The sequence below is a fragment of the Pipra filicauda genome, unplaced genomic scaffold, assembly GCF_003945595.2.
Source record: "Pipra filicauda isolate LSUMZ 115617 unplaced genomic scaffold, ASM394559v2 scaffold39_size4671491_pilon, whole genome shotgun sequence".
NCBI lineage: Eukaryota > Metazoa > Chordata > Aves > Passeriformes > Pipridae > Pipra > Pipra filicauda.
Genome location: NW_024104531.1, coordinates 333,820 through 356,716, shown reverse-complemented (window position 1 = coordinate 356,716; position 22,897 = coordinate 333,820). Strand labels below are relative to the sequence as shown.

At 42.6% G+C, this 22,897-nt stretch overlaps 2 protein-coding genes across 7 annotated transcripts in view; both read left to right on the top strand.

The window, feature by feature from the left end:
- Positions 1-90: 90 nt before the first annotated feature.
- On the top strand, positions 91-11,554 carry COMMD6 (COMM domain containing 6). 2 transcript variants are annotated; one of them, XM_039385173.1, is made up of 7 exons: positions 91-221; positions 4,257-4,315; positions 4,868-4,933; positions 5,086-5,162; positions 6,433-6,601; positions 7,649-7,801; positions 8,839-11,554. In XM_039385173.1, the coding sequence occupies exons 1-7, from the start codon at positions 212-214 to the stop codon at positions 8,887-8,889; spliced, it is 585 nt and encodes a 194-aa protein (XP_039241107.1). In that variant the 5' UTR covers positions 91-211; the 3' UTR covers positions 8,890-11,554. The 2 variants fall into 2 exon arrangements, with proteins under 2 accessions (XP_039241107.1, XP_027569368.1); XM_027713567.2 differs by lacking the exon at positions 91-221 and adding an exon at positions 3,838-3,939.
- Positions 11,555-20,722: 9,168 nt separating this feature from the next.
- The window catches only part of TBC1D4 (TBC1 domain family member 4), a 101,301-nt gene continuing 99,126 nt past the window's right edge, over positions 20,723-22,897 (top strand). For 4 of the 5 annotated variants that reach the window (XM_027713563.2, XM_027713562.2, XM_027713561.2 and 1 more), the window contains exon 1: positions 20,723-21,332. In XM_027713563.2, coding sequence (XP_027569364.1) covers positions 20,844-21,332 — 489 coding nt within the window. In that variant the 5' untranslated portion in view covers positions 20,723-20,843. The remainder of the gene's footprint in view (positions 21,333-22,897) is intronic. The other variant, XM_039385147.1, reaches the window with a different exon arrangement.

The window sequence follows — 22,897 nt, the reverse complement described above, 5'->3', positions numbered from 1 at the left end:
GGCGCCCCCGCCGCGGCCGGTCGGTGCCGGGGCGTGTCGGGTCCGGGTCCGCTCCCGCTGGAGCCGATCCCGGCAGGAACCAAGAGTGAATGAGGAGCGGCCGCCAAGCTCTTCGACAGCCCGGCCCCTCTGAAATGGCCTCCAGCAGCTGAACTGAACGGCGGCACGGGCAGCGCGCAGGGAAACACACCCATGGGGAACGGGGCAGGACATGGGCCGAGGTGGGACAAAGGGAAATCAGAAGGAGCGGCAGTCGCAGTGAGCTTCCCCTACGTCACAGAATGTTCTGAGTTGGAAGGGGCCCACAGGGATCATCCAGTCCAACTCCTGGCCCTGCACAGGACACCCCAAGAGTCACACCATGTGCCTGACAGAACTTCAGGCCATTCCCTCGGGTCCTGTCACTGGTTGCCAGAGAGAAGAGATCAATGCCTGCCCCTCCTCTTCCCCTCACCTGAGAAGCCCTCAGTGTGTGTAGCAGGGAGGACCCGGGCAGTGAGGTCCCCATATGACCTGCTGAAAATTATTGCTAATATGGGTTAAACCCAATTAAAGATGGCGTTTCTCTTCTAAAGCTGGAAATCCCCTCATACATTCCATCTCAGGACCATAAACGTAGCATTTCTTGGCCTTTTGGCTATGATGAAGCATATTGTAATGGATACAGAGCTTATACAGTGTAATTACATTTTATATATGTACACATACCAGATGCGTACCAGATGCCTTCTTTCAAGTTAATTCAGAAAGGCTAAAAATGAAGGAACCCATCATGGCACTGGTGAGGTTGCACCTCAAGTACTGTGTTCCGTTCTGGGCCCCTGAATTTATGAAAGATGTTGAGGTGCTAGAGCAGGTCCAAAGAAGGGCAATGAAGCTGGTGAAGGGACTCAAGCACAAGTCTTATGAGGAGTGGCTGAGGGAGCTGGGAGTGTTTAACCTGGAGAAGAGGAGGGACCTTATTGATCTCTACAACTGCCTTAAAGGAGGTTGTAGCAAGGTGGGGTTCAGCCTCTTCTCCCAGACAGCTGGTGACAGGATGAGAGGATGTAGTCTTAAGCTGCACTAGGGTAGGCTTAGGTTGGACATTAGGAGGAATTTCTTCACAGAAGCTGTGATTAGACACAGTGGCGATGGAGTCACCATCCCTGGAGGTATTTAAGGAAAGACTGGATGGGGGACTTAGTGCCATGGTCTAATTTACATGGTGGTGTTTGGTCGTAGGTTGGATTTGATGATCTCAGAGGTCTTTTCCAACCCAACTGATTCCGTGATTCTGTGATTTCTCGGCCCCAGCCCTCCCTGACTGCTGCTGCCCACCACCCTCTACAGACTGCAGCTGACCTGTGCGTCCCTTGCAGCACTTTTACAGGGCCTTGCACTTCCAGAGGCAGACATTTGGACAAGGTTTTTGTAGAAGCCCATGAGCTGGGCCTCCCAGCCTGCCTGGCCTGTGAGCACAAAGACCTGGGGCAGCGGGAAGCAGGTGCCTGAGCATGCATGTACATCTCGGTGAGCGGAGAGGGTGCAGGAAAGCTGGGATCTGTGCCAGCTCACCGGCTGATTGGAGTGCTGTGAGAGAAGGAAGGAGTGCAGCATGAGGAGCAGATGGTGTCTCTAAGTACTGTGGTACCCAGAAGTATCCAAGTGCCAGGAGGCCAGAAGGGCAGGGTGTTGGGGCACAGCTGAGGACCCAGGCACTGGAGGAACCCAGTTCACTGATACGCTTTCTCCCGTCTGCCTGAAGAGCTTTTTGAAGAACTTGGTGTAGTTCTTTAGAGAGTTTTGATGCAAATTGCACTGCCTTCTGTAAATGTTAAGTTTACTAATTGAAGAAATGATGTTTTTATTTTATTTTACCCCCTATAATTACTCAGCAGGACTATGGTGATGCTACATGCCTATGCCTGAAGCTTCTGCTTTGGCCTATCAACAATACTGTAGCATCTCTCTATTCAGTCTACTTGTAGCTCATGACATTTGTCTTCTAGTTTCTATACTAAGTGTCTCCTCGGAGGAAGTTCTCAGTCTTCTAGCTAAAAGATGAGCCTGTACTGTCAGGTCACCATCATAGCCTGCATCTCCATTCTCTGCCATGAAAAACTTCATAGAACACACTTCCAAAAGGCAGAATTTTCTAAAGATGCACAGTTTAATTCTGTGGATGGGCAGACAAGCTGAAATCACTGCGTACTTCACCACCTTCTGTTCCAAATTCAAAGAATTAAAAGTATGTTTACATGTTGATGAAAATAACCCAAAATAACTTCAGATTTCAGCAAATGATTTTGTAATTACCAAACCACAAAGATATTAAACTTCACATCCATCTCTACATCTTGGAGAAAGAAAGAAAAGTACCATAATGAATATTAGTCATAGTGCTAAAGGCACTACTGAGAGACTTAATGAAATTGCAATGTAAAATAATATGTGAAGTTCTCTAGATAACAAAGTATGTAATAGAGTTATGTAATTTAAGAACAAAGAGATTGTTAAGTCATGTCCTTGGTATCAGAGACAGATCTCAGTGGTGCATACATCGCTAGTGTTTTGACAACCATGAGGTCATAAGAACACACACTATTTAAAATCATTTGCACATTTAATTAGACACTTTAGAAGGGAGAGGCCAAGACCAGACAGGCCATAAATGTATAAAACTCATAAACACATATTATGTTCCATAATACTCTTTTCCTGAAATATAATCTAGACTCTTTCATTAATTGGAAATATGTAATTTTAAACTAGTCAGCAATACTGTGTATTATGTTTTACTACTCTGTCGCAGTCTCAGATTAGATCTACAGAAATTTTAACATTACTGTAGATATATAAAGTTAAAACTAAAACTGATTACTAGAGAAGTTTAAAAATATTATTTTTAAAAGTGAGACCAGTGAAGGATCAGTGTTGCCTTAATACTCCAGCCACAGCCCAAACTTAATTAAGATCAGTATGAAATGCTTATTGAATATGGTTCTAGTTTACAAAAGGTGTTTATTTCCCCATAAAGCTGAAGACGCTGTTTACCTACACAAGTCACGCATAAACTGCACACTTTTTTCACAGGTGTACAGAATGATTCTATAAACCACCTGAACAAAGTATGGTCATTTTGTACCAAGTTCAATACACTGTAAGTGCTGCCTGCACGCAGAACAGGGCATCGCCTCTCCTACAAAGACAGACTGAGAAAGCTGGGGCTGTTCAGCCTGGAGAAGAGAAGGTTGTGTGGAGACCTCATAGCTGCTTTCCAGTATCTGAAGGGGGCCTACAGGGAAGCCAGACAGGGGCTCTTCATCAGGAACTGCAGTGACAGGACAAAGAGTAAGGGGTACAAATTTAAAGAGAGTAGGTTTAGATATTAAGAAGAAATTCTTTACTGTGAGGGTGGCGACACACTGGCACGGGTTGCGCAGGGAGGCTGTGAATGCCCCATCCTTGGCAGTGTTCAAGGCCAGGTTGGATTGGGCTCTGAGCAACCTGGTCTAGTGGGAGGTGCCCCTGGCCTTGGCAGGGGAGTTGAGAATAGATGGTCTTTAAAGTCCCTTCCAACTCCTTAATATCCTGTGATTCTATGATTTGCGTACCCGAGCCTATGACAACGAGCTCCAAGAAAGCCCTGTCAATAAATCAAACTCAGGAACCTTCTTGCGCCAATCAAGCGTGCCTCGAGCCGGCCTTTCCCGGCAAATCTTCCGGGACGGTTATCCCCACCGCCAGTCTCATTTCCCGCGCCATCGCGCGGGAACAGCGCGTGCTCCCCGCGGCGCAGCCAATGGGGGCGGTGCCGCCGGCCCGGCCTCGCTCTGGAGGCGCTCGGAGCCAATCAGGGCGGCGAGCGCTGTGCGGCGGAGGCTGCGCCTGGGCGGGTGCGCGGCGCCATGGCCGCCGGGTCCGCGCGGGCTCTCTCGCAGGCGTTGGGGGCGCTCGGTGAGGGCAGGGGGGGACCCGGCGGGAGGGACTGGGGAGGTGAGGGGAAAGGGGGGCCGGTGGGAAGACGGGGGAGCTGAGGGGGGAACGGGGCTAAAGGGATAGGGGGCTGCGTGGAAGGGTGGGGCTGGGGGATTGGACTGAGGAGGAAGTGGGCTCGGAAGAGGGCTGTGCTTCTTTTAGGTAAATTTAGGTTAAGAAATTAAATTAAGGTAAACGCATGCACGATGGCCTAAGGATTTTTCAGACGAAGATTTTATATTTTTACTGTAACCCTTGAAGTTTGTTCCTGATCGCTGTTGCTTGTGTTTTTTTAGATGCTGGTGGTGCAGCAAATAAGATTAACTTAATACCTCAAGACTTCTTTGCAGAGCTGGTAAGTAGGGCGATAAGGATGTGGAAGGGCTTCTGGCACTCTGGTTCTAGGAAGCCTTTTTGTTTAAGCTTTCCTGGTTTTTGTCTGTTGCAAAGGGAATCTTGTGTGTGTGGTAGCTTCACTTACATGATTCATAAAATGCACCAGTCCTGCTAAGAGCAGTGGTATTGCCTGAAATTTACGTTTTTATCACAGATTCTTAAGAATCTATTTTTGCCTGTCATCTAGGTGGGGTATCAAGGTAGCTTTCCTAAAAAATATTTGGCTTGTTAAGTGTAGCATGCACTTGAACAGGATGACTTCAATTAATGTGAAAATGGTGTGTTAAGTAGGAATAGCCAGTGAGGCAGAAATTATAAATTCTTGATTGACTTTCTTTTCATGGATTTGATGTAATTTTAAAATCAGCTTTAATAAAGCATCCTGCTGTTGTCCATTTTTGTACTAACCCGTTTTCTTTTTTGTTTTGTAATCTCCCAAGTATTTGAACTAGCTCTGTCTTGTGTACTAAAATACGCATTAAGAATGTCTTCAATAATACTTTCTCCACAGTGTGAACAAATAATTCATCATCTGAACCATAAGATCCCAGGTGTAAATACAGCTGAATTGTGTCAGGTAAGTTGGGATACTCACACTTGTAAGTATAGTAGCTGTATATGCTGTTAAGGATAGAATCCCCGAGTCCGTGTGGGGGTTCGTGTGTGTGTGTACAAAGAGGCTTTTATTAATGCATAATGTTTGTAATTGTTTGAACATTCTGTTTCTAGAGAATTCAGACATCAGGGATTGAGATTAACATTGGTGACCTGGCAAAAATAGCTAACATTCTTTCATTTCTATTTAGGTAAGCACAAAATAATATACTTTTCACTATGTCTTCCCCCTCCCCCCTAACTTTATAATGGTATTAAAAAGTTACATCAAATGCAGGTATAAAATGAACTGATTTGGGAAAAGGGCAAAAGTTCGTAGATGTCAGTACACAAAAAAAACCTCCTGGGCTTAGTTTGTGTCCTTAAGATCATGTAGTTACTTAATACATAGTATAACTTTTTGTAATAAAAAGACAAAGAGAGGAAATTGTCCAAGATCCTGTCTGCAAGCTTTAGAACTAGTGGCAAAATAGAGGAAGTTAGGATCACTTTTAAAGCTAAGTCAGCTGTACCTTTGCCTGGGAGGAGTGTGTTTTTAAAAATTCTCGTTTCTTGGAGACTAGAAACCAGCATTTGTACCTCTTTGAAGGACACACAGCTTATAATGTTGCACTCTGCCATGAGTAGAGTTTTTAGGGAGTATTTTGAGTTGTTGTTTTGCTCTAAGTTTTTCTGTATTCAGGCATAAAATTTTCAAGATCTTACCTTCTTTTAACGTATAGTATCAAAACATTTTATGTAACATTAATACAACTGAAGAAAATAATGCCAGTAGAAATTTAAAATACTACTTCTCTAACAATAAAACAGAAGGCCTTAAATTATATTAGATTGTGCTACTTGGAGGACCAACTCACTTTGTCTTGTATTAGTGTCTCTTTTAAGAGGAGTGGACCTGCATGAACAAACATAGGCTAGGATTTATTTTTTTACCTGTTTCTCTAGAGGAAATCAAGTGGCAACTTTGTTCTAGACTTGCTGCCTTTTCAGTTGAGGGTTTATGGCATCATTTGACTCCTTTTGGTACCGATTATACCTAGAAGTCCTTACTTGCCATTTGGCGAAACTTAAATTACGTCTGCTGAATGTTTAATTAAATTGCCTTGTTTCTAAAATAATAATATTGTTTAACTGCTCCACGCACACATCTCTCACTGAATTATGCCTTCTTTCAGTTGCTACAGCACTTGGAGGCTGTGATTATTTTTGTTTTAATGTTGGATGTTGTGCAAGCCCAGAAAAGCTGGGTCTCTGTATACTAAGACATATTAAAGTCATGTTTTTTGCATGTGAATACAAAAGGTGAGTAACATTCTGGAAAAAAAAAATCCCAGACTACCTGAGTATTTTAAAGTACACGTAAAGCAGAAACAAAAAAATTGCTATTGGGAGTGAAGTGAGAAATTTTATTAAATTTGTGGGGAATGAAATTGATGCAGTGTTCTCTGGAAATACTTACAGCACAGCAGCCAGAAACAATCTCTCTACAGAAGAACTTGTCACCACCTTGGGCAGTGCAGTCAGCACACTGCCAAAACATGCACTTCAAGTTATCCGTCATGTATGGAATGAGCAGGGCAAATCCATTACTGCGGCAGAAGATGCAAGGAATGTGGCCACCGTGGGGCAGGTAACTAAGTGTGACCAAGTGCAGTGGAGCCAACTAAGAACACTTCAGAAGCATCAGTGCGTTGTGTTGTTGGCACACAGTGGTATCTTGACTGCAAAAAGCTTTCCTACTTGTATGTGTATGTACATGTTGCCAAATATCTATCCAGATAAAGCAGCATGTGCAGTAAAGGTTGTCTACATGCTGAACAGTTTCATAGCTTTTTAAAGATTAATGCTTTGTAGTACTATTAGCAAAGGTGGTAGTCAGTTTGGCAGACAATTGTATTGGCTGTTTACGTAAATCTGTTTTAAATGTAATTTAAATTCTTTAAAGTTGATAACCCCAGCACTTGATTGTTTGTTCTTTGTCTCCCTTAAGTTCAAACATTATTTTTAAAGATACTTTCTGTCAATTTCCAGCATACTTTCTTTGCTAGAAGAAATAGCAGTGTATTTGCATTTTATGATCTTTTTTTTTTATAACAACAGCTTAAAAGACTACAGAATTAGGAAAAAAAAGAAAATCTTTGTCTGAGGCTTGCTAGTAAGCTTATAAAGGCTCTTCACAAAAGGCAAAAAATGTACTTGTGATTTATCTAAAATACTTGTGATTTATCTAAAATATAAAATGCCATAATTTTTCTCTATTATTGCTGTTAGAAATTATTTGGTTTAGACTTAGAAACTTTGTTTTTGATTTAGAAACTTATTAAAAAAAAAGAAAACATGACAAACACATTCATGATATACAAGCCATGTGAACTTGTGTGTCTGAAACTCCTCTTAGTAGAATTTTAAATACAGTGTACTTGACTATTGCCTGTACTTGGATAAGGAAAACAGATTAAGGGAAATAACTTATTAAATTGCTTATTTTTTCACCAATAAAAGGATGGGCAGATGATTTTTTTATTCACAGTAATATCCGAATGTGTATGTTTGCTTTCCATTTGGATAAGAGCTCTAGACATCCTGTATTGTCTGTGGAACCTCCCTCCAACTGAATAGCAATGGTAGGGTAGATCTCTTTCTTTGACACTGTTTCCAATGGTTTTCATCTTTGCAGTTTGTAGATATGAAATGGAAACTGGGAGTCGCAATGAGCTCTGACACCTGCCGGTCTCTGAAGTACCCGTACGTCACAGTGACGCTGACGGTGGCAGACCCTTCAGGACAAATAACGGACAAGTCTTTTGAAATGACGATCCCACAGTTCAAGGTCTGTAGTGAGTGTTACTTGACTCAGTCTCCTAAAAACAGTGCTGTTGTTGTGAGGGAGCAACTGTATACCTTAATCCATACTTTTGTGTTGCTTGTTTACCGATACAGTCATGCAAAGATGAAGCATTAACTATTTAAAACACAGAAGCTAAATACTTACTTCACAGTATTTAGTTCTACATCGCTTATCTGAAAATGTTATTTTAGCAGTAATTAATCTGTTCTCATACAAATAAACTAACAACTGAAGACATAAAGTCTTTCAGATCATGTCAGCTATCATTCTGCCTTATTAGAAATGTATAGAATATTCTTAATCTATGGAACTGTTCCCCGGCCTCAAAATCTAAAACTTGTCTTAAGCCTAACATTTGCTAATGATTAGGAACGGAGATCAGTCTTCTTTGTCACCACTGACTCTTAATTACTATGTCTTCATCTATGAATTTATGCAACTTTAATTTTGCATAAATGCGGCACTTGTGTTGTCATTCCTGTTTAAAGGGATAATACATCACCTAGAATATCATATAAGCTTAAAATAAATAGACTGTTGGATTGGAAGAAATTTGAGAAGGATATTCTGAATCCTTCGGTGTTGTAAGATGTATTCATTCTGACTGAAGCCTATTTAACAATTTGCTATTCAGCTACTATAGGAAATGGGTGCTACATTTGAGAAGTCTGGATTAATTCAGCTGAGAGTAGAAACATTAGTGTGGAAAGGGGTGTTTTTATTTTATTTTTTCATGGTATGAGAGCTACTTTGTATTTTTCTTTCCTAGCATCTTTCCCTATTAATAGACAAGCCCATGCAAATAAGGCATCACCTTTGTAGAGTTAGTAGTTAATGTGCCCAAATGTCAACCAGCCGACAAAAAGAAAAGCAGAAACTTTCAGTTCAAGCTGCACATTGTAACTGGAGGAAAAAGGGAATGTGAGACATATGGATAGTGTTTTTTGCCTAACATGCTAGTTTGAACTGTTCAAACTATTCTTCAAGCAATGAAATTTATCTTAATTTTTGCTTTTTAGAACTTCTTCAGACAGTTCAAGGAAATGGCATCTGTTCTTGAAACAGTTTGAAGAGAACTTTCATTTACAGTGACGTTTTGGACAAAGTTAGATCAAGGAAACTTTCCTTTTTGCACAGGGAATAAAGTGCCATTGTTCTGCAAGGTATGTATCCTTGTCTTTTTGACAGGAATTGCTTGGCATCATCCTTGCATTGCTGTGAAGATTTCTTCGCTTTGAAGCCAACTCTGCAGTGTTTGTGAACACATGTTCAGCTTTGTTCATCCTGGTAGACAGAAGATCAGGATGTATATGGAGAACCACCCCTGTAGACTTCCGAATACCCACACTGAACTCTAGTGCAGAAAGACACCTGAAAATGTTGACTGGAAAGATACAGAGAGAAGTAAATCTCATGTTAACACTTTCGTCTGTAAAACTGGGATGCTCTTGGAGTCAAAAATGATATTACATATAAGGAGAATATGAAGGTACATGTAACAAGCATACAGTTATTCTTGAAGAATAGCATTGTCAAGTAGCTTGGTGCAGGTATTTGCAGACCTGGTTTCCAGTCTTTTAATAACTGGAGAATGAACTTGTCTTAATGGCTTGTTTATTTCAAATACTTATTTCTCACCACCTAGGCTTCTAAAAACTGCGTTAATGCATTAAGTTATTCCAGAAACCCAAAATTTATCCTCTGAATTGAAGCCCAGAGACTAATTTTACTTAAAGGTAGGAAGGCAAATTTAATTCAAAAGCATTTTAATATATTTTTGCTTTTTCATTTCATCCAGTACTAATTTGTTGCATTCTGCTTGATGTTTTGGTCAGCAGTTTGCTTTCTAATTAAATTAGGATATTCATGTAGTTGCTTCAGTCCAAGCTCTGAATTAGAAAAGTCAAGAGGAAACTTGAAAATTCAGGCTGGAATATTAGCCAAGCACATCAGAGAAAGGACGACACTAAAAGATTTCTTTGCTTGTTGCATTGTATTAGGCATCCACTGGACTCTGTTCTGCAGACTCGCTCTAAGAGAATGTCCTAACCAGCAAGATTTTGGACTTTGATGCTGAAGAATGGGGGCATTTCCAAAGGGGAGTGATAAATCCAGTGTGATTGCATGCTGGTGTTTTAATTTTTTTTCATTGAGTTTTCCATAAAGCAAAAAACACATTGCATGTACTGTGGGATGTAGTAAAAGCAACACTATTGCATCTCAAGATGTGCTGGTGGTGTAGTAGAACAATTAAATCTGAAGAGAGAGAAGTCATACTTATAAGCAGACTGAAGTTTATGCTTCAAATTCGGAATGGTAGAGACTCAGCACTAGTTTTGCTGGGACAGATCCTCAAGTGATTTCAGGCCCCCTTAAAAGTGAGAACATCTACCTTTCTAACTCACTTAATGGTTTTTTTCCACTAACGTTTTTTAAAAGCTGGCTGAAAGTCGTTGATATTGGTTATGCCTGCCTTTTTGTGCTATAAAAATAAACAGCACATTGTGCTGCATGCAGCAATCCTTTCAGGAAAGAGAGGATTTTCACCCCCATGATTTGGGTACTATGCATGGTGCATAAAAACAGTACTTGGAGTTGCTTAGAAGCCCAAATAAGTGAACAGGCTTTAACAAAAGTTTTCAGCTATGGCCATTGATCTGGATGATACTTTCTTTGTGCTGCTTGAAGTCAGAGGTGTTTGCTTTGAGGCTGGGGAGAGCAGATTGGTCTTTTCTGGGACCCTCTGAATAGAATGTCACAAAATGGTCTTGAAACAAACTTACAGTTTGCTCTTCCCTTGTCTGTCTGCAAGGGCTCAAGGCTGAATATAGTGCAAACAAATCCTCTCTGTGTATGGAAAAGTGATGTGAGCAGCTGACTTTTTTGTGGTTTTTTTTTTTTTAATTTGCAAACGTTGGAGTGTAAGGCTGCTATTACTCAAAAACATTGGCTTTGGCCTAGTGAATTAATTGTTTTACATTAGTGCAAGAGTTCCAAAAAAAGAATAAGGTTTTTTTTTAGTAAAGCTGGAGCCTTACAAATACTTCCCATGTGTTCTAATGCACATAAATTCTTCATATAGCTGGAAATACTTGTGCCTTCATTGGAACTGGATGGAAAAGATTTTATTAATCATGTCTTAACGATTCAGTAGATGCTGGAATGTAATGAGGGAACTTCCAGTTAGCATTTTTGCTTGGTCCATCAGGAAGGGGAGAAAGTTGTCAGCCTTTCTAAAGTGTAACTTACATTTTGTGAAGTCAGATATTCTAGAAATATTGATGAATATTTTTTAAAATGTCCCTGAACTCCATCCAGCATGTTGTAATTCTGGCTGGAAGATACTCGGACATGTGTGCTATACCAGTTTACTGTCTGAGAATTTTCAGAGGAGTTATGATTTGAAGTTGGCTCTGTACTCAAACTTCTGACATATCCTGATCTACCAGTGGGAACTCCTATACTGAGTAATGGAAGAATTAAGTACTTCATTAAAAGAAACCAAACTAAAAGAAACCTATCGGTTTGTAGGATAGCAATACTAACACATTCAGACAAGCTGACAAGCTGTTGAATTGTTTATCTATATTATGTGCAGAAACCAGATCTTTTAAAAGAGAATCAGGAGTCCTCATGTGTTCCTAATTCTAATTGTTGATTCATACAAAACTGTATAACATGAATATTTTTGTAAATCCACAAACAGTCATTAAACATGTAGGTAACAAAGATAAAGCTGGTCTGTATTTTGTTTTAAGCCTACTGCATGGAAGTCTGTCCTGTAAATTACTAAAGTTCAGGATTAGACTGACTAAATTTTCTTTCCTTTTTAAATTAGGATGGAGTTCAAACATACGCAGTCCTTCTCTGTGATGGGCTACCAAGGAGCTGATGGGTAACTGCAGGCTGCAAGGATTATTTGTATCAGTTACTTAGACCTAGACAAAATGTTGTATTGAATCAGGAAAAGACAGAGGACATACAAGATTAATGAAATTTTGCAGGAGGTTGCATTTAAATGATTTCCTTTTCTTAATTGTATTTAGGAGCCACGTGAACGTTTTATTTTTTTCAACATTTGCCTAGAACAGACTAAGAGGAAGGAAGGGGGATGGGGTCTTGCACAGTCGACAAACCCAGGGGAGAGAATAGTGAAGGAATGTCCTAGCAACAGCTGTTGTCATCATCATATGACTTTTCTTTTGCTTTAATTTCAAACACACCAGACCACTTGCAAAATGCTATTTTGTAGAAAGTGCCACAGAAAGAGTACACAAATAGCTGTAGTATGTCTGTGCACTAGTGTTTTATATATTGAGCTTCCGTACACTTTGGCCTAGTCATGACCCAAGTAAAAGCATCGCTGTTCCTACTTCCACAAAACTGTACTGCCTTTCTTTAACCACGTTATAAAGGTATGTAACCTTCTTGTTCACTGTGAGCCCATCCCCTTTGATTTTTTTACATTTCTCCTTTTCAAGCCTATGCACTCTATCTGAAGATACATTACCTTGGATCAATTAAAAACAAAAGTAGATAGATGATAAGTTGGGGGAAGAATGTTTTTTTTTCTTGCTTGCCCTGTTTCTTGTCATATTTGAATGTTTTGTTACCCTCCTAACTGTAGGTATAATGAGAGGGTAATTTCCACTCCTTTGCAGAGGCATGCAGGGTGGTTCTGGCTAGTCCTTGCAGGTACTAAAGTAACACACTAAAGTGCCTGAGTCATTTGATCTACCTGCAGCAAAAAATGCCTCATCTCTGAAGAACCTTTACAATGGAGGCAGGGGGAGGGGGCATTTGAAACTGAGCACCCTCTATCCTTTCCAGAATTCTTTGGTTGATCATGTTAGGGCTCATTTCCCAGATAGATTTTTTTAGGACAGTTATATGCCTGTTGGTTGGGCTGCTAGCTTGCTGGGCATTCACTTCATTAGGAAGCTGGATTTGTGCAGGTCCATATCTGACCTGAGTGCCTTGACCTGAGCTTGCATGGTATGTTGTTACGGTCCTCCTGAGGCTCAGGCAGTTCATAACTGGACTTTCTTGTCACTGAGAAATTTTGGCCAAACATTTGCTTTACTTTTGCTTTATCTGTACAGCACTGTCCATACCTACTCATCCAGGTCTACTTTTGGTTCTTTAAGGGAGGAGGGTCATGGTTTAATCCCAGGTCAAACACCACAAAGCTACTTGCTCACTCCCCTTCTGTGGGACGGGGGAGAGAGTCAGAAGAGTAAAAGTGAGAAAACTCATGGGTTGAGATAAAGACAGTTTAATAGGTAAGGCAAAAGCTGCACACACAAGCAAAGCAAAACAAGGAATTCATTCAGCACTTCCCATGGGCAGGCACATGTTCAGCCATCCCCAGAAAAGCCAGGCTCTGTTCCTGTGTAATGGTTACTTGGGAAGACAAACACCATTACTCCAAATATCCCCCCTTCCTCCTTCTTCTCCACCCTTTATATACTGAGCATGATGTCATGCAGTCTGGGATATCCCTTTGGTCAGTTGGCATCAGCTGTCCTGGCTGGGTCCCCTCCCAGTTTCTCATGCACCCCCAGCCCACTTCTGGAGGGATGGCGTGAGAAGCAGAAAAGGCCTTGGCTGTGTTTAAGCACTGCTCAGCAACAACAAAAACACCTCTCATTATCAACACTGTTCCCAGCACAAATCCAAAACATAGCCCTGTACTATCTCTTGTAAAGAAAATTAATTCTACCCCAGCCAAAATCAGCACATGAGGAGGCACGCAAGTTGGAGGGACGATGCTCAGTACTCCTCATACCTTTAAAAGACTTCCTGATTCTTGTTTCCAAGGCTTTTCTGAGGGAAGGGGGAGAAATGACCTGTCACTTGAACTGAGTTACTGGGATATGTCTGTTAATTATGACTTTGTGTCATTGAGAAAGTAAGGAATATGAGATTGCTGATTGTCTCCATAAAGGCTAATTTTAGGGGTTCTGGGTTTCCTCTTCCCTATACTTCATTTGCATCCTGTGGCTAATTATGGTCTAGTTGCCCTAATTTGAGAACTGCTTCTGTTCGATATGTGTAAGTGCCATAGTTACAAATACTCTGTCAGTGTTTACATTACAAATATTGTTATGTTTATATAAATTGGAAGTTTCAATGTTTTGTACATCACATACTGAGCTTAGGAACAGTAAGGAAAATTTATTATTTCATACGATAAATCTCTGTGCTAGGTAGGTAGTATTTCCAGGGGACTTGGTCATAGCATCGGTCACCAGGTGGCACTGCTACACACAGTCTTGCTACACAGCAATCCTTTGAGAGCATGTCTGGAAATGGGGTAAGGACTTCAGGTTTTCTCCCCTGTGTTGCTTGGATGTGGAACTGTACAGAGTCATGTCACCATAACTTCCATCCTACTTCTTACATTGTATGGAAACACTTTAATTTCTGTTTTAGTTATCAAAAAGATGAGCATAAAGATTTCCAGTGACACAAACAACATTCAGCATTTTAATGATAACAGAATACCTACCATTGTATATTTGCACCAGCTTAAAACAGTAATTTAATTATACTAATGTTTCTGCATTACGACTTGTTCTTCTAAAAGTATCATGTTGCATTTGGAGCCTGTTTTCATTTTACTTTTTTCCCTGTTTATACATTTCTCAAAAAGATTTTTCTAGATCTGTGACTTGTTTATAGAATAAGCATTTTCATTTCTCTATCCAAGGTCTTCATGCAGTTTGACCACTCTAAAATCCTTCTTCCCTAATTTTTTATGCAGCTTAGTTACCAGTGTCTTTATGCCGCATTTAGGAGTACACTTCTCTGCCACTGAAATTGGCCCAGGTGCTTAATTCCCCTGGGAATTACCTCTGAATCTGAAAAATCAGACATTTTTGGTTATACTGAAGCTGCAAAGAATTTTTCTGTTCCCATGAATGTCATCACTGTGATGTCTTTGGCAGTTGAGAGCTTGGCCAAATTAAAGCAAGACAGGCTTCCTTCCTAGTGATGCTTTTGAACTGGGAAGTACCGGATATTGCAACCACATATGAGGCCTGAGAGTGGTGCTAAGGTTTACATTCATAATAAGCAGAGGAATGTAAGCACATGTCTCACACAAATCACCAGTGTGCTGTACGATGCTGCTTCTCGCAGTTGGGAATGTGGGAAGATGAGAGATGCTCTGCAGGCAACAGAGTCAAGACAACAGATGTTGATTTACCTAGGAGAGAGTCAAGGACAATGAGAAAGAGGATTAAGGGGTTCCCATCTGTTCTTTTTTTTTTTTTTTTGGCAGCCACACTGGCACCATTCTTGGTATTGTGCTGGGCCTACAAGTGCAATCTGCTACAGATTTGCTAACCTTTCTAGCTTGTGGTTCATCCTTTGTAATACTATATTTGTGGAATAATATTAGATGTTCCTTTTGGCTTTGGCAATGACAATTCTGTCTTAGTTTCCATTGCTGGAGAGTTGGAGTGGACCAGGATCCTTTCCAAATCCCAAAATGAGGTAGATGTAGTAGGCACTGCCAGGCAGAGTAGACAGCTCCAGCAGCCATAGCACCTACTCCATTCTTCCTCATTTTTTTCTCTTCTATGTTACTGTTACTGCAGTGGTTGGGGAATGGTAGAGAAGTAAATGGCTCCTTTATATAAAAGCAGAAATAATTGGGAATAGGGAAGATCTTGTTGCAGAAGTTGCTCTGTCTTCTGCAGTAAATAGCTTTGCAACTGATCTGAGCTGCTAACAGCTAACTGTATTATCTCAACAACAGGGATTTTAGTAAGCTGATCTGATACACTTTTTCGAGGGGGGGAAGCCTTATTAAAAAAAAAAAAAAGGACCAAAGAAACCTCATCAAATTTCAAATGTTCCCACCTGGAAAGATGCTATGATCACATGTAAGCACACAGGACTCAAGATTAAAACTTAGTTTTAAACAAAACGAATTGTGGTTCTTCACTGGATTCAAAGTCTGTTGTGCTGGAAAGTTTCATGGGATGACTGTTACATGAAAAAATGACTAAAATAAGAATCTCCAATCAAATTTCTCTTTTTTGAAGAGAAATATAATATTTCAATACATTGTCTCTCTCAATAGGTGCTACATTAAATTGAATAAGAATATGCTGAACTCAGACATAAAATGTGTCCTTAAATTCTAGGGGTGCTTATGAAATTCTGCCTAGGGATTATTCTCTTATGAACTTTGCTCATTCCGATTCCCCTAAATCTGTTTTGGAGTGGGTCTTATTGGCAGAACAAATTCTAATCTGTCATTACCATCAAAAAAGATTAGTGCCATTTGAGAAGAAAAAAACAAAACCAAACCACCCACCCCGTATCAGATTAATTTTTCATCCTTTTCATTGTGTACAAATTGCACTGAGAGTCTCCTGCTATTGACATGTCTCTACAAGACCAATATGTCTTACTCAAACTTCTGGCATTGCATTTTAAACTATTGTAATCTCTGTACATCCTGCAAAATATACAACTTTCATCATTTCTAGTGAGAGGTTTTTTATGTACTTAAAAGAGGAAGCACCAGGGTTTCTCCAGCACTCCAGAAGTTTCAAGCCTTGGTAATATGTTCAGTCTACTGAACTTACTTTCTAATACTTCAGTTGTATTTCCAAAATGTATTTCACTACATTCTTCAAATAAGACTGGGTAGTTTAAATTAATTAAATGCTTTTTAAAAGTAAAAATGCCTGTATCTTGGATCTTGCAAAAAGGTGATTTGAAAGTAAAATAAAATTTGACTAGTTAAAAAATACTGCAAATATGGAAATGGACCTTGAATTCCCAGACAGTTTAATGAGATCATTCTTAGAAAAGCAATAGAATGACAAACAATCCCAGCTACATGGCATATTACTGAAATAATAGTTCAAGGTGATTGAAGTTATGCATAAACATGGGATTGTAAAGTCAAGCCTACAGCTCCTCTAATAACTTAATATTTTTTCTGCAATTAAAACTGTGGCTAGAAAGCTTAAGGGGATGGATAATTACTAGCAATTAACAGTCTGATCGTGTGAGATGCTGAGGTCTCTCTGCTGCTTAAGAAATTGCTTAGAGCTGTGGTTGCTTACCAGTTTGTAGGTCTAAATCCTTTAACACTTTAAGTTCCTTCAACACGATATCTGGAACTGAAGATCCAGATATCATATGTGAAATGGCTGCTGTGATGCCATGTACAGAAACAGCATACATTATCACGGCATTGTCTTAAGAAACAAAACATGCTTTCTCTAATAAACAGAAAGAAAACACACTTATCCATTTTATTTGGAAAAATAATCTTTACATGTAGTACTCCACTGACAAGCATATCATATCCAAAATGTTCAGAGGCATTTACTCACATTTAGTTACCTGGATCTGTGTTTGGTCACTTCAATAATATACCCTAATTTAACAGATTTTGCATCTAATGTCTATTCAATGAAAAATTATGGCAGGTTATTAACAATTCAAAAAAGTCTGACTGGGTATGTGGTTGGTTTTCTTTGACCAACTGAGCATGCACTTGCAGCACATGCTGTGACAATTACTACCCATAGTACTTTATGTACTTAAGATCTTCCAATATAGTGGTCCCTTTGAATTTTCCAATTTGTTTCAAGAAGCTTGGCCAATGATAATGATAATAGTAAAAAAAGGAAGTTTTTAAAAATTGTTGCCTCTCACCAGAGGCTTTGTCTGTCATGTCTCTGGCACAGATGCCGCATTTACACTTCTTTCCATTTGGGATGACCTGGAGAGAAACTGTTCTTTCACTAAGAACAGAGATGTATTTTCAAAGCTCTGTGGATAAGGGCTATGGAAAGTTGCTTTCTTCTTTGTCCCAAGGTTTCTCATTCCTATTTACTGAGCTATAAGGATTATATAATTCAGGTGAATTCCTAACTATATTGTGCAAAGAATTAGAGAAGGATGCTCTTGTTACCATTATAGTTTTAAACACTAGAAATTACATGAGAGGCATGTCAGATGTCACGGGCACAGGAATACTGTGCTCAATATGAGAGAAACTAGGAATTTTTAACTTAAAGGTGCGTGATATCTTACAACTGAAAAGAAACGAGAAAAGGGGACCAACTTCAAGAAGAAAAGTTATGTAACAAAAGGACTTTCCAATGAAACACTATTAATGAGATGGGGGGATAAAAAGTGTTAGGCAGATTAAAGGATAAATGAATAAATGGATAAAGTTAATGGACAGCTAAAAGAGATTACTATGAAGAATCAATTCAGAGAGACATAAAAAGCTGAAGCGAGAAGAAAACATGAAAACTTTGGATTAACATCTGAATTTTATTTTGAAGGTAGTTAAAATATTAGTGGTAGAGTTTATATAGATTAATTTCATCTTATAAGGGATTTGTATAAAGAATTCAGTAATAAAAAGAAATGAGGTCAAAATAATCAGATCTCATACCATATTAAGGAAATCACCCAACTGACGGAGAAACCAAACAGCTTTACATAACAGGCACAGTGTTGACAACTGAAGAATTTCACATTAACTTTTCACATTTTAGAATTTCAGTTTTACCTGATAATTTGCAAAAATTGAAGTACAGCCTTAAAAGCTGAAAACGCAGCTCTGTAGCATCTTCAAGGCTTCTTGTTCTGTTTGAATGATGTGAGAACATCAGTGGATCTGTGATTGCTTAAAAGAATTTCAGTCTCTTTTTGCTATTTTTTTAATGTATTCACACGGTTATCTTCAAGTTTCCTGATTATTATTAATTATTTGTATTGCCGTAACACCTAAAAGCCTACGTGGCTGTCTGCAAACTGCTTTTGGTAGGTCGTATACAAACATAAAACAAAAGGGATCTAATATTCTTGGAGATGGTGTTGGTAAGCAGCTGCAGCTATTCACTGTGTTGCAGCCTCTCCCTTAGGCTGCTTCATTGGAGCCTGTTAATGATTATCCCATCTAAAACCACTGCAAAGGAACGTACAAGGGGGTTTTGCTGCTGCTGTAGTGCGAGCCCAGCATTTAGTTCACTTCCCTGGTAGGTTAAATTGGTCTTTGCGCTCAAGTGACTGAATTTCAGCTTCATGCTCTAGATGAATCGTCTAACCGTCCCCAAAAGGGGTGGGTAGTCTTGCCGCCCTCTTCACCCCTGAGCAGTCATTCCCGCTTCCTTTGTGCCAACAGCGGTATCTCTATGAGTGCTGTCACTTAAATTAGAGGTGGCTCACAGAACTGAACTGGCAGAAAAGGAGCAGCTCACTGCAGGATTAAAGCAGAGCCAGCGCTGCTGCCAGAAACCAAATGGCTCTTTCTCCTAGGTGCACTGTTAAGAGGATCGCATTGGCTCCTGAATTGTCATCCCGCAATGGTGGACACAAAATCTCAAGTACCATTCTCAGCTAAAGGGTTAATGCTAACTGTGCAGAGTGAGGGACAAGAAAATTTTTAGTTTTATGATCCAAAAAATTTGGCCATTATTCTTCTAGTTACCCTCATTGTAAAATCTGCTGTACAACAATGCAGTTCAGATGTTAAAATGTGCGAAAATAGCTTAGGGAAGCAATGCCAGTCTGGCTTTAACTTGTACCACTGTAGCACATATTGAAGCTGGTGTTCTGCCTACATAAGACTTTTTGCATTAGCGCTCCTGTCCCAAGGGACATTGTAGGATGTCCCTTAAGGCTTGGAGGATGCCATGAGAGGATATGTATTTGAGGTCTTGCCAAACCAGAATGTTAAAACTGAAAACTACAACTGATAAACCAAAATGGATAAATTAGATGGTTAAACTGGAAAAATATGAAGAGCAAAATAGTTTGCTCAGAAAATGAGCTGAGTGGTTTATACTGCTATGAAAATAACGCTAATGCGACAGTTTGTGTGTCAGTTCAGACTGCTGTGGGCTGTGACCTGAGTGCTACGTGACCCCTCTCTGCCCTAATAATTATGCAGCCTCAAATTACACCGACCAGCTCTTCAGCTCAAGCTACAGACTTTTTATCTCTAGGCAGTTAAAACGGGACCCATAGTAACGTTTTACTGCGAGTCATCCCCGCTGTTGCTACGGATGTAAACAAGGAGACAGTCGTTACAACTGGCAATTACCAAAGGGATACGGATGATGTATGACTGGCAGAGCTTTGTCCAACTACTTTCTCAGGTAGAGGAAGCTAGTTACTAACATCTGCAGTACGTGGCGGATTTGTCGTTGATAAGAGATGTTATCGCGATAGCGATGGCGAAACCCCCACAACTAAAACTCAAGCAGGAAAAACAAGCCTAGAAAAAAAAAAAAATAAAATCAGTCAAACGAAACTCTGACTCGGTAGTGGCTCGGCAGGAGACGCTGCTTTAGCACGGCCGCGACAAGGCCGGTTCTCCCCGCGCAGGGGAGAAACCAGAGGAGAAGCGGCGGTGGGAGCGGAGCGCCCCGGGCGGGGGTGCCCCGGGCCCCCGCTCCCTGCGCGGGAGCCTTCTCCCCAGCGACCCTCCGGCTCGCCGGAATCAAAACTAACTCGGAAAAGCGCTTGGGAGCTTTTGCAAGCAGGGCGGGGGACTGCCCCGCCGGCCTCCCCACCTCCTTTCCTCCGCCGCTTGGCGACCTTCCTCCCCTTGCGGACCTCCTCCTCTTCCTCCGCCTCCCTGCGCGGCTGGTCACACTGCAAGCCTCAGGGAGAGCCCAGCACCACCCGGCACAACAGGGAGCAGAAGACATCCCACCTTCTATTTTGCTTTGGGGCCCGGGCTGGCGGGGCTGGCCCTCCCCTCGGCCGGGGGTGGTCGGGGCGCGGAGCTCGGTCGGGGCGTAGCCCTTGCGCTCCTCCCCGGGGCGTTGAGGAGGAGGAGGCGGAGGTTCTTCGGCCGTCCTTCCCCGCCCCGCGGGCTGACCCCGCGCGGGCAGGAGGAGGAGGCGGCGCGGCCGTGCCCGGCGGGATGCGCGCTTAGCGGCGGCCCCGGCCGAGCGCAGGCCCCGCCAGCTGCACCTGGCGCCGGGGGAAGCGGCCGCGGAGCGCCGCGTCCTCCGCCCAGGCACCCGCCATGGAGAAGCGAGGGGAGGGCGAGCCGCTCTCTCACCCCTTGGAGCCCGAGCCCGAGCCGCAGCCGGCGCCTCCGGGGGAGAAGCGCTTCAGGCTGTGGTACGTGGGCTCGTCATGCCTGGACAGGCGGACCACGCTGCCCATGCTGCCCTGGCTGGTGGCCGAGATCCGCCGGCGCGGGCAGCGGCAGGAGCCCGGCGGCGCCCCGGGCAGCGCGGTGCCGGCCCGCGAGGTGCTGCTGCTGCTGGGCTCGCCCACGCTGCGCTGCGTGCCCGCCGGCCCCGCCAGCCCCGGCCCCGCCGCCGGCCCCGGCCGCCCCGCCAGCCCCGCGCCCGCCGTCTTCATCTTCGAGCACAAGGCGCAGCACATCGCCCGCTTCATCCACAACAGCCACGACCTCACCTACTTCGCCTACCTGATCAAGGCGCAGCCCGACAACCCCGACTCCCCCATGGCCTGCCACGTCTTCCGGGCCACTGACCCCAACCAGGCGAGTGGCGGCGGGCGTAGGGGAAGGGGGCACTGCCTGGGATCCCCCCTCTTGGCTTCTCTCCCCCTCGCCGGGCGGGACCTCGGTCGCTGCGCTCCGCAGCCGCGGAGCGTGTCGGTGTGCTGGGGCGGGGCAGGGTGGCGCTTGCGGGGCGCTGCGGGACCGTAACGCCCCGCACACCCACCCGCGGCGTGGGGGGAGAGGCCGTGCCCGCTGGGCTCGTCCCGCGGCTGCCTCTGCAGCTCAGGCGGCTGCAGCGCCCTCGGGAAAAAAGGGGCGTGCGTGGGGCGGGCGCACAGTCCCGCGTGGCCGCGGGGTGCTGTGCCACTTCTGCCCCGAGCGCGTGGAGCACCCCCTGCTAGGCCGAGGATACCCACTCTGCGAAACGCGGTGCAGCGGAAGATGGAGCCCCTTTCGTTCTTCTCCGTTCCCCCTCCATGGGGAGGCGTCGCATCTCAGTGGCAAAAGCACAATTTGCTCTGGGAGCAAAACGCAGAATTTGTGTTAAATCGTCCCTGTAGTGGCGTAAACGTCGGACAGGAATTGAGTAGTGAAGATGGTGCTTTTCTGCAGACCCTGGTAGTGTAGAAACCATCGTTCGTGACCAGTGGGTTCTGTTGTCCCGGGTCACACTAAGGACACCTGCCTGTGCTCAGGCACACGCAGTAATGCTACAAACAACTCTTGGTTTGGGTGGGGACATTGTTGATAACGTGCCAACTGGAAAAAAGTCCTAACAGTAAGACTGTATTTTCCTGACTATCTGACACGCATTGGCTCGCATGTCAAATGTGCAGCAGACTTCTTTCTGCTCCCTGTTTAGGGTATGTGAGCAATGGCGGTTTGACAAGTAGGTTTGACGATTGATTTTGCAAAATGACAGCAAGAGAAAGGCCTTTCGATAACAGTTCTTTGGTTAAGTTAGGACACCTCAGTTTTCACAAACCGGAGGAAAGACGCATGCAATTAGATGTGCTGGGATTTACTGAAACCACTTAGCTGACTTACTAGATCTACTGAACAGTTGCTCAGATTTCTTTTGTTTGTTTTTTTTAAGTGAAGAGCGTAGAAAGCATTAAGAAAACTACAGAAGAATTGTCGGTATATTAATTTTTATTTGAGCCCAGCGTACTTCCAGAGACTATAACGTGGGAGGGATTTCGGTTGCATGCATAGCTGTGGCCTGAGCCATTATTAATGATAGGACAGGCGGTATCCCAAGTGGAGGTAATTACGCTTAACTTGCTGGCAACTGCTACAGCTGTAGTGCTCTGCCAGGAGAGAGCACGCAGAAGAAGCATGAAGTGGAGGGGATCATATCTGGCAAGAGAGGAGCCAAAATGTCCTTTTAGGAGGCTGACCATATGGACTGAGATTCCTGCTGTTAGCAGAAGATGCTGAATCAAATTTATTTTTGGGGTAGGTCTGTGCTGGTACCATGAGATTGTTTTACAAAGTTTAGTGGATCCCTAGTACTCTAGCGAACATGCAAATTAGTACGTATGTGTATATTTGGGAGGCTGTTTCTGACTAAAGCTTTTATCCATATATCTTCTCTTCTTTCC

Coding starts and splice junctions, on each gene's coding strand:
- COMMD6 (XM_027713567.2), top strand. CDS start 3,891: ATGGCCGCCGGGTCCGCGCGGGCTCTCTCGCAGGCGTTGGGGGCGCTC. Junction 3,940..4,256: donor GCAGGCGTTGGGGGCGCTCG/GTGAGGGCAGGG, acceptor GTGTTTTTTTAG/ATGCTGGTGGTGCAGCAAAT. Junction 4,934..5,085: donor ATACAGCTGAATTGTGTCAG/GTAAGTTGGGAT, acceptor TTCTGTTTCTAG/AGAATTCAGACATCAGGGAT.